Source organism: Sceloporus occidentalis, unplaced genomic scaffold (genome assembly GCF_023333645.1).
Source record: "Sceloporus occidentalis isolate IW3139 unplaced genomic scaffold, rSceOcc1.0.p SCAF_52, whole genome shotgun sequence".
NCBI lineage: Eukaryota > Metazoa > Chordata > Lepidosauria > Squamata > Phrynosomatidae > Sceloporus > Sceloporus occidentalis.
Window position 1 is genome coordinate 465,542 of NW_028317032.1, and position 13,824 is coordinate 479,365.

The 13,824-nt window shown below is 47.4% G+C and overlaps 1 protein-coding gene across 1 annotated transcript in view; it reads left to right on the forward strand.

The window, feature by feature from the left end:
- Nucleotides 1-1,586: 1,586 nt before the first annotated feature.
- LOC149288316 (ATPase family AAA domain-containing protein 2B-like) overlaps nt 1,587-13,824 on the forward strand; it is a 38,634-nt gene continuing 26,396 nt past the window's right edge. Inside the window, exons 1-10 of the mRNA XM_089491865.1 lie at nt 1,587-1,694; nt 2,982-3,582; nt 4,540-4,656; nt 4,814-5,022; nt 9,778-9,932; nt 10,679-10,728; nt 11,224-11,377; nt 11,893-11,995; nt 13,081-13,195; nt 13,505-13,624. Coding sequence (XP_089347991.1) covers nt 1,587-1,694; nt 2,982-3,582; nt 4,540-4,656; nt 4,814-5,022; nt 9,778-9,932; nt 10,679-10,728; nt 11,224-11,377; nt 11,893-11,995; nt 13,081-13,195; nt 13,505-13,624 — 1,732 coding nt within the window. The remainder of the gene's footprint in view (nt 1,695-2,981; nt 3,583-4,539; nt 4,657-4,813; nt 5,023-9,777; nt 9,933-10,678; nt 10,729-11,223; nt 11,378-11,892; nt 11,996-13,080; nt 13,196-13,504; nt 13,625-13,824) is intronic.

The following is a 13,824-nucleotide window of genomic DNA, read 5'->3' on the forward strand; positions in this document are numbered from 1 at the left end:
CGGCGTATCGGAGAGTAGGATGCAGGTCCCCTGCACCGCTGCGAGGGATCTGTACCCTAACCCCGCTGCCTGCCCAGCGTCCTTGACTGCATGTCCCGGGCGTCGGGCGCTAGACCCCGAATATAGGCCACATCCCCACTTTAAAGACTTAAAGTGGGGGGGAAAAGTGCGGCCTATATTCGAGCCAATACGGTATATGTCTAAAACCCCTGTGTTTTCAGCACTTTCCCCTATTGTGATAATAAGGCGCTCGTTCACTTAACAATGCGACTAGAATCTCAGTGAATATATCTGACTACAGTGACAGATGAGCAGAGCTCAAATATCACGTTTCATGTGTGTCCCGACTGGTGCCAAAGAACAAAATAAATCTTTAAGTACACCTGGGTATAATACGGAGTCAACAAACTGAAATGCCCCATTGATCCCCTTAGACCGGAGGCAATTATTGGTAGTGAGGGGGCAGAACAGCATACCTCCCAAGTATCCCAGTTTTCACAAGAAGTCCTAATGTTCCACGTAGCTGCCCTACTTAGTGTGGACCAGTTGGTGAGATCCATAATGAGTGTAGAAACAACAGAAAATGGGATTACAAATTAAAGCATGAGAATAAACAACATTATTCTTCTACATACCTTAGCCTGTTACATTAACAGCTATCAATAGGTCACATAAGGTCTTTTATAGCCACGCCCCTTAGATCTAACCACACCCCAAAACAATGGGTTGCATGTACAGTAAAGCCCTGCCCCCAGACACACCTCTAACCACACCCCCAAACAATGAGCCGTAAAGTGTAGCTCAATTCCAATATTTATTCTTCTTATTATATATAGCGCCATCGTATTCCGCAGCGCTGCACAATTGGATTCATTGGGTGGCACTAGCGACATAAAATGTAGCCATATTTAAGAATGTTCCCTAACACCCACGTGACCATGGGAAATGTTGCCAGGGATCACCTGTTACGTAACGACAAATAGGTTTTAAATACATCATTTAATCTATGAGCACTTTATACACACATTATTGGGTAATTGTTTAGGGCTGTAGAACCCTGTGGTGCCCTCATACCCAGCAAACATTCTGAGCTCCTACAAAAGAGGGGAGAAAAGATGGAAAAGAGATGTGAGGGAGTTCAGCAGCATGAAAAAAGAAATATTGTTCAACATGGTCACCATTTTTGTGTAGCGTTAGTGTAAAGCAATGACGTATATGCATTGTGTGTGATCACACCACTCAGAACCACATAGAGTGGCAAAGCCAATAAGAAAAATGGCGGCGCTTGTAAGTCACGTGATATGTAGCGTTTACAGACCATAGAGTTGTTGTGAAATCAGCGCGCCAACTGGCGGAAGGTGGAGGGAACGACCTGTCTGACTGAGGAGAGAAAGGGAAATGGCGGACGGCGGTGGCTGTGCCTTAAACTAGGGTGCGGGGGACCGAGAGACTTACTGGAGATTCCCGAAGGAGGGTTGTGCATGCGGGGCAGACACGGAACCGGGAGCTGCTAGGAGCAGGGAGCGGAGGCGGCGGGGCAGGGAGTGTTTGGGGGGGGAGCGAGGCCTGTGCCGGCCGGTGAGAGAATGGTGAAGACCCGGCAGAGCTCACTGAAAGGCCTGGACGGGAAGGCTATCTCATCCCGCACCCGCTCGGGACAGAGCCGACTGCGGTCAAGGGTGGAAGCGGATCAGGTGAGCGGACAGGCGGTGACACCGCACCGGCAGCGGACCTTGTGGGGGCAGTTGGGGGGCAGGAGAGGGCAGCCACCAGGGGGGCAAACCCGAGCTCCAGCCCCAGTAATGTGTGCAGCCCAGAAAGGAGCCAATCGGGGTGTAAATGCCTCCCAAGGCCCTTGTTACACCATACCCCGGTGGCTGTACATGGAACTGCAAGTAAAACACAAAAGGCCCCTAGCAGTGATCAGAGCTTCAAATCAGGGGGAAATTGCACTGCTGCCCTACTTGTTAGTCCTCACCTGTCAGGGGGCTATATACTGTCTGCAGTAACTTGGGGGGTGGCGGGGGATGTGTCAGCTGGGGTTAGTATGTGCTTTTGTGTTACATGTATGTGTCATATATGGGGTGTGTTACATATTGTTGGCTCAGATGTGTGCATTTTATATGCTCTGAATATTTCCTTTACATTACAGAAGATCCTTTTAAGAGTTTATATCCGCTCTATATCGGTGTTTTATATTCTGTGTATGGGGGGCATTGAGTCTTGTCTGTGCTGTATATATGGGGCGGGGGCATTGGGTCTTGTATCTGCTGTGTGTATATATAGGGGGCATTGGGTCTTGTATCTGCTGTGTGTATGTGGGGGGGCATTGGGTCTTGTATCTGCTGTATATGTGGGGGTTGTGTATTTAAAATCAGACAGTTTTAGTTAAGAACATTGTGTGTAGGTTGCGAGTCGTACAGTAAGTATACAATAAAGTATGTTTACCCGCAGGTGCATTTGTAAAGAGTTGGAATCGTGTTTCAGCTGCTTGGCTTCACTATACATTGTGAAGGGCCGACACCATTGAGTTTGGCAGGCCCTGTGTAATGTATAATTAAATCAGCGAGATTTCTCCAGTCTCCTCTCCCATTGATTTATACTTTTATAAGGGGTCAGCTCAGACCTTCTCGCGGAAGAAACCCGACCATAATGAACAGCGAAGTGAACGGGTCAAAACCGGGACGTTCCCCCTTAGTGAATAAACCCTGGCTGGGTGTTACGCGGAGCAAAACTTTTTGTTCTTGTTTCTGGGTAAGGTGGAGGACTCGGTATGGCGCCCCCACTGGCAGCTCTGATAACTGCAGGTTTACAGACCCTCTGCTGCCTTACACCAACCTTTATTACAAAAGGTTTATAAATATATAATATATATGTAATTATACGTTATATTATATATAATCTGACAATTTCTGCAGCGCTGCATACAGTCTGTACATTTAAAGGGTCTGCCAAAATTTTCAGATAAACCTAAGTTTCAGGCAGAGATGTGCCCGGCTGGCAAGTTACAATCTAGCTTTACATACATTCCATGCTATGAGTCTCGAGACCCCTTTGCGGGCAGCGAGCGCACACAGACCCCTTTGCGGGCAGCGAGCGCACACAGACCCCTTTGCGGGCAGCGAGCGCACACAGACCCCTTTGCGGGCAGCGAGCGCACACAGACCCCTTTGCGGGCAGCGAGCGCACACAGACCCCTTTGCGGGCAGCGAGCGCACACAGACCCCTTTGCGGGCAGCGAGCGCACACAGACCCCTTTGCGGGCAGCGAGCGCACACAGACCCCTTTGCGGGCAGCGAGCGCACACAGACCCCTTTGCGGGCAGCGAGCGCACACAGACCCCTTTGCGGGCAGCGAGCGCACACAGACCCCTTTGCGGGCAGCGAGCGCACACAGACCCCTTTGCGGGCAGCGAGCGCACACAGACCCCTTTGCGCGCAGCGAGCGCACACAGACCCCTTTGCGCGCAGCGAGCGCACACAGACCCCTTTGCGCGCAGCGAGCGCACACAGACCCCTTATGCTTCTCCAATTGAAATACAGAAAGCTGTTTTCCGTGGCGTGGATACCGTGCTCGAGGAATGTATTGGGTAGAGTCCTGTGCGTTTTTTCTTTAGCAGGTTACCCTCCCGGTAGTTGATGCCAAGAACAAAGCCGGCAATCCCTGTTCTCAGAGCGTCTCGGTGATGGGCTTTTACAGCCGGCGTCTGCATTTAGCTTGAACCTTAAACCTTTTCAGCCCTCTGGCAGTGCACTGGTTAATCCCATCATAAACAGAATGCTTTTCAGGTGTTTGCAACAAGTGCTAAACTTGTACGACCGGTAGAACAATGTATTCCCACGAGTACTTGGCACCTGTGGCAGTGCATGGGTTATAAAGAAGTGGAAGCATAACGGCGTCAGAGCTTTGACACATTGGGCTCTATTCACTAAAAGGAGCTTTAACCGGAGAGCCGTGGTTTCATCGCCTTGAATATATACCGGTATGTCATTTATGTCCAAACCTGGTGAGCTTCTGTTGCGGGAAGATCTTGGCCGGCCCTGTATAATGTATAGTCACATCAGTGGGATTTCTCCAGAAGTCTCTCTGCACATTAAATCATACGTTATACAGGGCCAACTCAGAGCTTTTTTTTTTTTAATCTGGTTTGTGTGTGAGCGTGCGCGGCGCTCGGGTTCATTCGGGGGCAGCACGCGGCTCTCGGCATGAAGTGTAAACAAAGGGCCAGATGGAGAGCAGAGGCTTTCTGGATCCTCTCGCGTTTGGTTGCTCTGGAGTCATACGTGTTTGATATGTTGTTTGTAGCTGCTCTGGAGTCATACGTGTTTGATATGTTATTTGTAGCTGGTGACCGCTATGCGTGCGCTGAGCGCGGCATCGGGTTTGGGAACGTTCTAGAAAGTTACTGAGGTTATAATGCGTTGTTACGGTGTTTGTGTTCAGTGGGTTTCAGTTTTTGTTTCAGGAGACATATGTGTCTATTCCGTGCATGATTAAATTTCCCTGCTATATTAACCTCTACCGCTTCTGCTGTCTTAGTGCATGGGCACACTTCTCAGTTGCCTAGGGGCCCTGTGGTCACATCGCTGGTGTCAGTCACTGCAGATGGACACCAGGGGCCGGCCATAATCAGGGCCAGTGCTACTAATAGACAAGGTAGGCACCAGCCAAGAGCGCAGATCTACTGGGGGCACATTGTCCGGGAATGAGTCTCCCTACCTTCACCTCCGACCACATCTGGGTCCCTGTCTCCTTTCCTCCAGCTCCGCTGCTTCGCTTGCCTCTTCTTTTTCTTTCTTTCTTCATCCGCAAGCCAGGCCTCCCGGTGAACTTCCGTATAAAGTCTCATCCTTGGCCCACCATGTGGACAGCCTTTTCCCTTTTTCCTCCGATCGGGGGAGAGGATGCGCCCCGGATGCTTCTTTTGCAGAAGTGCAGCAGGAGGTCTGGTTTACGGAGGAGCAGGCAAAGAAAGAAGAAACCGAGTGGAGGCAGAGGAGGCGGAAATGGTCGGTGGAGAAGGCAGGGAGGCATTGTGAGAGAGTGTGAAGTGTGAGAAATATGTTTGTTTTTGCTTTGTTGAATGATAGCAAAATATAAAAATAAAGCGAACAATTCCTGCCAATACAGCCATTATTATTATTATTATTATTATTATTATTGTAAGATTTTTATATATTTGTGATTTTAAAACCTTTATGACCTAGGTATTTAACATCCTGATGTTTGGCTCAGTATATAGTAATGCTCTACCATCCTCTGGATCGCTATATAATGATGGGAGTCATGCCGTACCACTGTCTGGATCTCTATATAATGGTAGGAGTCATGCCGTACCACCGTCTGGATCTCTATATAATGGTAGGAGTCATGCTGTATCACCGTCTGGATCTCTATATAATGGTAGGAGTCATGCTGTATCACCGTCTGGATCTCTATATAATGGTAGGAGTCATGCTGTATCACCGTCTGGATCTCTATATAATGGTAGGAGTCATGCTGTATCACCGTCTGGATTGATATATAAGGATAGGAGTAAGTGTCCCTGAATGGCAGTTCTGAAATGTGGTTAACCTAGCGCCACGCAACGCACTCTGTTAAAGCTGCATCCAGTGGCTGCGGTGTCCCGTCATGGAGGAGAGAGTCTCCTGCTGCCCCGAACGACCCAGCGCTGGGCTGGTATGCTGTCTATCATGTTTTGTGGATAGGGGCCGATGGCCTACGATGCCGCGGCGATGACCCCGTCTGACCCTATATCTTTACATTATGACGTAATGATGGGTTATATCCTGAGAACAGAAGCTGCGCGGAGTCTCCCAGGAATGCAGGTGTAATATGTGTGTTTATTCCGGCTTATAATAAACCTTTCCCTCCGAGATGTTCATCTTCCCCCGGCTGTAAGCTGCCGCGCATGCGTTACTATGTTTGGGCTCGCTCTCGTCTCTAAGGCAGAGTTGCGCAAGGGCTGCAAACAGTTTGAAGTATAATAACGAACAGATCGCTGGTTACATGTATTTATAGAGCGGCAGCGGATACGTAACCTTAACCCCTTCGCTGCCATAAAAGATGAGGCAAGATGCCCCGAAACTGGAAACACGGGGGGGGGGGGGGGTTGCTGGCGTGACGCATACACATGAATTACAGCTTATCACACTATAGCACATTCCTTACAATCATATGACGATAACTAATGGCCCCCGACCGGCCCGCTTCCACAAGTGGCTTTGCCCCTTTAAGGCCCGGCGCTCGGTAGTTAAATACCCCTCTGCATCATAAAAAACTTTTTCTGCAGAATTTAAACAATTTAATTGTATTGTTGAGGTTTGATTTTCTTAAAGGGTCGCTCCAACCATCATAAAAACATCTGTGCGGCCCCTTTAAATTCTGGTCGGGTCTCTTGCAGATTTGCCGCCCCCCCCTCCTGTCGGCTGCTCGCGGTGCCGGTGATATACTCCCCTCCGCTCCGGCGCTGGCTCAGGGAATGCTGCGTCAAGGGGTCTATTGAGACCCCAGTGTGCATGTGGGGCAATTACCGCCATTGATTTCAGTGGGAAGCGCTTTCCTGCCGCTGATTGGCTGCTTCAAGCCCTCGTTGCTCTAAACTACGATCTCTGTAAGTGTAATGAAGTGGGTTTCTGTGGCAGACTCGGTGTTTAGCGGTTAAAGCCTTTCTATTTTTGTGTCGCAGCCGGCGCGGGGGTCGTGCAAGGTTTGTGGCCGGCGTGCGCGTGCCTCGTACTGATGGGAGTGCAATGTTCTGGCCGTGAGGATGTGTTTGGGATATCTTACTGTACGTTGCAGAGCAGAATGTATGGGAGGCCGGGGAATAAATGCTGGAATGGTTTTATTTTGCTTGGAACATATCCACTAGCCTGTGAATGTAGGAGAGTTCAGCATTTTAACCCCTTATAGCACCGCGTATTATCTAGGGCCAACCTCACGGAGCCAAGATAGGCCAATGTTTTTCCCCATATAGTGCCACTATAGCGTCTCACTGATTGAAGTATGCTATATGCAGGGCTAGATCAGCCCTTCTTGCAGGAGAAGATCTCTGGGGTTGGCTCTTTATAATGGATAGTTTATATCGGGGAGCTGAAATGACTCCGTGGTCCTGACTCCGTGGTTATTATCAGCGCTTGGTAGTATGAATAACAGGGGCTTTTTTTGTGTTCGCTCCCCCGCTTGTTTTCTCTCTCTGCTTCCTTTTCATTTAGCTGTGAGCTCTGGGCTTTATTCACTAAATAGAGAGTTTACTGGTGCACTGTGTCTTACTCAACTCTTCATCAAGAAGGGTTAGCCCTGGCCGTTTCTCCAGCAAGGAGGGTTAAGTTGGCCCTGTATAATGTATAACTCAATGAGTGAGGAGAGCCCGAAGAAACATCATCGATTTACCTATGCATTATACAGGGCCGGCCAAGCCCTTGTCTCTTTTCCTAGCACTTCCCCTCCTTGTGGATGAAGTTTCAGGTGTACGTTAAAACTACTTTGTTATAAGCAGATTATACGATGCTCTATTTATTTATTTTTGTTACTCGTTGCTGTGCCGTTGCCATCCTGGAATAGCCGGCATCCTTGGCCCCGTATGGCTGTTGTTCTCTCTCCAAGTCAGGCTGCAGCTTCTCCAGGAACCGTGCCGTTCGGACTTGGAAGGTGCGAGGATTTGGCCCGAAATGCAGTGACATCATATTGTGTGTTTACACCGAGTGTGATTTCATACAACCGTTTCACCTTTTTTTTTTTTTTTTTTCTCCTCTTCTCGTATGCTGTGCAGCTGAATATGTTTAGCGCTTATAAATATGTAATCATCCTATAGATTAGTATACATATACCGCCCCCCCCTTTACCTTGTGGAGACGCCCGCTGCTTTGTCACATGACGCTGGCGGCTGTATGCCGTGCATATGCTGCACCAGCCCCAGCACCCCATGTAGCCAAGTCGGGAGCCGGGAAGTTATATCTAGTCGACCTGCGTCCGGGGTTTTTTAAGCCTTGCCGTATGCTAACATACACTTACACAACCATATATTCTACGCTCCTGTGCACACACTGTAACACAATATGCTGACATACACTGTACACGCAATGACGCAAACACCACACTTATCTACGCATGCACTGGATAACTCTATATAAAACTCTGTATAAAAATACACACACAGAATCTGGCACTACAATACAGTAAACATACTGCCTCTGCCACTACACACACACACACACACACACACACACACACACTCACTGACTCTGCCACTATATACACACACACTGCCTCTGCCACTATACACACACACTCTCACTGACTGCACTGTACATATACACACACACACTCACTGACTCTGCCACTACACACACACACACACACACACACACACACACACACTTACTCACACTCACTGACTCTGCCACTATACAAATATACACGATATGCTTTTCCGCGGGGGGCACATTAAAGCTGAGAGGGTCGCCTAGTGCGTTGCGTGAACCTGCCTGTCACGGAACCATGTGTTATAAATCTAGGGCTGAAACAACGAATCGATAAAATCGATAATAATCGATAACGGAAATCGTTGTCGACGATTTCCGTTATCGATTAATCGAGTGATCGATTCGTTGTTGGAGCACTCGGCTCCTTTTACTTACCTCCGCGAGCGTTCCCCGCTTCCGCTACACGCGCTGCACTCTCCGCCTTCTTTTAGTTGCGTGTGGCTCCGTTCGCACAGAGCGGTTCGCGGGGGTGGGGGTGGGGTTTCAGGGGATGCAGGGCAGAGTGGGGGTGGGGGGGCAGGCCAGGGTAGGAGACTGAGTGCAGGGCAGAGTGGGGGTGGGGATGCAGGGCAGGAGACTGGGTGCAGGGCAGAGTGGGGGTGGGGGTGCAGGGCAGAGTTGGAGACTGGGTGCAGGGGCACAGTGCCAGGGCTGGGTGCAAAGTGCCAGGGCTGGGTGCAAAGTGCCAGGGCTGGGGCTGAGTGCTGGGTGCAAAGTGCCAGGGCTGGGTGCAAAGTACCGGGTGCAAAGTGCCGGGTGCAAAGTGCCGGGTGCAAAGTGCCAGGGCCGGGTGCAAAGTGCCGGGTGCAAAGTGCCGGGTGCAAAGTGCCGGGTGCAAAGTGCCAGGTGCAAAGTGCCAGGGGTGGTGCAAAGTGCCAGGGCTGGGTGCAAAGTGCCAGGGCTGGGTGCAAAGTGCCAGGGCTGGGTGCAAAGTGCTGGGTGCAAAGTGCCAGGGCTGGGTGCAAAGTGCCAGGGCTGGGTGCAAAGTGCTGGGTGCAAAGTGCCAGGGCCGGGTGCAAAGTGCCAGGGCTGGGTGCAAAGTGCCAGGGCTGGGTGCAAAGTGCCAGGGCTGGGTGCAAAGTGCCAGGGCTGGGTGCAAAGTGCTGGGTGCAAAGTTTCTTGAACAGTAATAGTCCACCTCTTTTCAGAATGTTTGGGGTTATTTTGTTTCATAAATACTGTGTTTGGGTTTTTGTACTTTGAAAATATTGTTTTTTTATTACATCATAACAAAATAAGAATGTTAATGTAAATTTTAAGTTGTTTTTTAACATCCAGTTCATTAAATTATTTTAAATAAACAAAAAATTTGCATATTGTATTTTTTATCCGATTAATCGAAAAAATAATTGGCCAACTAATCGATTATTAAAATAATCGTTAGTTGCAGCCCTATATAAATCTTTGCATGCTTCCTTTATAAACCTCTTATTGTACTGTGTGTGTGTGTGTGTGTGTGTTTTTTAATATGAATACTTTGTAATAAGGGCTATTTTTTTTTTTTTTTTCCCAGAAGGACACTTGCAGTGATGGCAGCCTGAGTGACAGCCAGTTATCTCCTCCAGCCAAACGCGCATGTAAACATGCAGAACCTGTCTGCAACGAGAGCACGAAGGCACGAGCCGCCAAGCAGCGAGAGGAATGGGGAATCGCTACCCGGCGAACCAGGTAATAGTTGTTTGTTTTGTGGGAGCCGTGTCACATGACAATTAAGCATTCCCCTGAAAAAAGTTGAATAAGGTAACATTTCACAACGTGAAAGAACAATCTTTGGGAAGGGTCTAGACATTCGGTAGCATCGCTGTTGTGTGATGTTTCTGTATAGTGGTTAATTATATACACACACACACACACACACACACACACTACTGTCCAGAAGTTTGGGGTCACTGAGCTGTTTTAATGGAAAACAAGGATATTTGCCTTTTAAACTTAAACTTGGATCAGCGAACACAACGTGCCATTGGAACACAGGAGTGATGGGAGTGATAAAGGAGTGATGGGAGTGATAAAGGGCCTCTGTACGCCTATGAAGAGATTCCATTAAAAATCAGCCGTTTCCTTCCACAATAGTCATTTACACCATTAACCCCGTCTGGATGGATTTTTGATCTATTGCATAATATTTTAATGGACCAAATGTGCTTTTCTGTGAAAAACAAGAGCGTTTCTTCTCCGCGTTTACTGGCCGATGCGGTGTTTAGACAAATAACCAACATTCACACAAACGGAAGCGACGGTGTGGAGAGTTCGTGGAATCCGCCTGCATGCATTAAAGTCTGTATTCTATTCCTGTTTTTCTAACCTGTTCATGTAAAGTTTTTTTGGGGCGCTTCAGTGATGGGTCAGACTTTTTTTTTTTGCCTTGATAACACTTTAAATTGATTACATATTTATTTATTTTTTACTTTCAGGTTACTTTCTCAAACTGGTGCTACATTACCAAATAGCCACAGTAGTTTATGTAAGTATTATCATTGACACCATAAGTGTGTAGTGGTTAATATGCTTGAGGAAACTCGCGTCAATATATTACTCGTGAGAGTCGTGACAGATTATAAATACAATGTAAAAACATATTATGCTGTTTTTGTTCTAGTTTTTTGCATAATGTTTTCATATAGCGTCATTTATGGCTCTGTAATCTCAGTCAAATCTACTAGACACCCTGGCTCATTATCATACTGCCTGTGAGAACAATAGAATAGCTCAGTCTTAGTGACCCAGCTGGACAATGAATAATATGATGGCGCAGATTTGATTAGCATCGCCATAAAGAATCGGCTCAATGTGGTGCATTGTTAGAAGCGTTCCATGGTTGCTATAGTGATAACACCAGTTGGGAGAAGAAACCTTTCTGAAGGTTTTTCTACCAAAACATGTTTAATGTCAGAAACAAAAAAAAAAAAAATTGTCAGGACCCCCACGACTCTGAAGGTGTTTTGTCTTCTGCTTTTAGCTCTTCGAAGCCACCCGCGACACGTTGAGAAGGAGGGAAGTGGTGACCACTCCTGCATCAATGGCGGTCGGGAGGTTAGAAGAAGCTGCAGGTCAAAAAGCAACCGCTTTGAAAGCTTGAATCAGAGCCTGCTGTTCGACCAGCTGGTGAATAGGTGTGTACACCCTACGCCGGGGTCACCGGCACGGTAACCGCACGGTTACCTGCTCAAACGATGGCTTAATAGTGCATCTCTAATTACTTGATTGACTGTCTGTATATGTTTCTTTTCCTGTTTTTTTTTTTTTTTTTTTGCCCTATTTTTTTCGATATTAGTTATTTGATATCATGTAAGATTTTTTAACATTACTTTGCATTAAGAGCTTTTACCATAATGAAATGGATGTAATTGTGCTGTCTGTCGTGTGCTCTTTCTATTTATTGGCCGATAAAGTTATTTTTTTATTGGCCGGTAGTTATTTTAAAGATTTGTTTTTATGGAAGTCTTTAAAAAGGCCTCTGATAAAGTCTCAGAAGGTGCACTTGATATCCTCTTGTGATCTTTAACCCCGACGCTGTTAGAATACCGTTCCATTGGTTTTAGCTGCCTCCCTGGCAGTGAGGACCGTCACGGTCCGTCCTTATGGTCGGTTTGATGCGTCACGGATCCCTGTTACCTTGTTGTTACAGCACCGCTGAAGCCGTACTCCAGGAAATGGACAATATCAACATCCGGCGGAGCAGCAAATCCAGAGAGGTGGAGCGGCTAAGGATGTGGACGGATACAGAGTTTGTGAGTGCCAGATAACCGAAGTAGTCCATGCGCATGGTGGAGGAGGACGGGGATGTAGTTCTAAGTCTCTCAACTTCTGTTTTCAAGTACCCCCGTCCCTGTGTGTTTTTTTTTTTTTTTTTTAAGGAATACAGGGGGATAAATCACTGTTAGACTCGTACATTCACAGGTTTTTGTCCAAATTTGAACAAAATTTGCCAGTTTTGTTAATTTTGTATGAGTATCCGCAAATTAGCCTTCTACACCAAGCACTTCTGCGTCCCTGTCTCGTTTTCCGTAGCTCTCTCTCGTTTCTCTTGCCTCTTCTTGTTCATCTGTCTTCTTTCTTTGTCTGCTTCTCTCCCCTATCAGCTCCGTTAAGCAGCCCCCCCCTCCGGAGTACTACCTCAAAAGGGCGGAGCCCCTGTGCACATCCTCTCCCTACATTGGAGGAACGGGGGAGAGGCTGTACCCCTGTCTCCGCCCCTTTCGCGGAAGTACTTCGAGAGGCCACGATAATGCAGGCGGATTTGCGGAGAAAGAGTGCTCTTATTTAGAAGCCTCTGTGACAGAGCATGCTGTGTTTTGCCAGCGCAAATTTATGTACACACAAAAGGATAGCTGGGCCGGACTGGGGGAATACCCTCTTGGCCACCTCCCCGGGCCACTCTTCAGACAGGCCATCCAATTATAATTGATGATGATCTGGGGCAGCACTACATACATTCATTCATACATACACACATTCATTCACACACACACACACACGCGCGTTTGCTCCCTCTGACACCTTACACATACATACGTACACACCACTAACTCCATACACTTACACATACGTAGCCTCATAGGTCACATTTATACTTGTATTAAAACATGGCATTACGGTTTTATTAGCCGTGAGGGAGAGGCCGCTGCAAAATCCTGAAACCATCTCAGGTTTACATTTTGCACAAGCATTCGGTGCGCACATACGTCGGCAACAGGAAAAAAATGCACAATATAAGATTTCTGCGCACACCCACTACGAAAAATTAGAGGCTACATCAGTCCCGTTCATACATTTTATAGACTGAACAATGTGTGACCTTTTAATTTGCTCTTAGGAGAATATGGACATGTATTCCCGTGTAAAAAGGAGAAGGAAAAGCCTTCGGAGAAATGCCTATCAAATAAAAAACCACCACGAGGAATCATCTGAAGGGGAGGAGGTTTCCGAGGGTAATTTGCTTTTCTTTTTATGGTATGTAAGTGGAACAGCCTGCCAGCAGAAGTGGTAGAGGTTAATACAGTGAAGGTGTAAAAAAAGCTCAGATTTTGAAACACAACATGGTGACAAAATTTCTTCTAAATCACAATATGAATGAAAATGCACTAAAGAGGGGTTTGAGTGCGTTTGGGATCTCCTGTGTTTTTGGCCGGTTATATCGTTTCGTAGCTCGCTGGGCTGGTATTTCTAGGTTTGGTGGTTTGTCAATCGTGGGTGAGGCTTTGGCAGGTATTGATCCTGTGTTTGCCTTTTGCTTCTAGAATCTCAAGAAGAAGGTGAAGATGGGGATGAAGAAGCCGAGGTAGAGGGCGAGGAGAACGACCGACCGTATAACTTGAGGCAAAGAAAAACAGTGGAGAGATACCAAGCGCCTCCTATTGGTAATACACGGGGACTGCGCTATAACTGATTACAGAACGCCGTGTGTGTGGCCCACGCTTACTAAATATGGAGTCCTGTCCCTCTGGACTGAGTTATAAGTACCCACGTTAATGGGATCAGCAAAGCAAGTTGTGAACTATTTGACTTGTGAACGAGCGCAGCTTGTCTGTTACGGTGATATATATATAATTATATATTA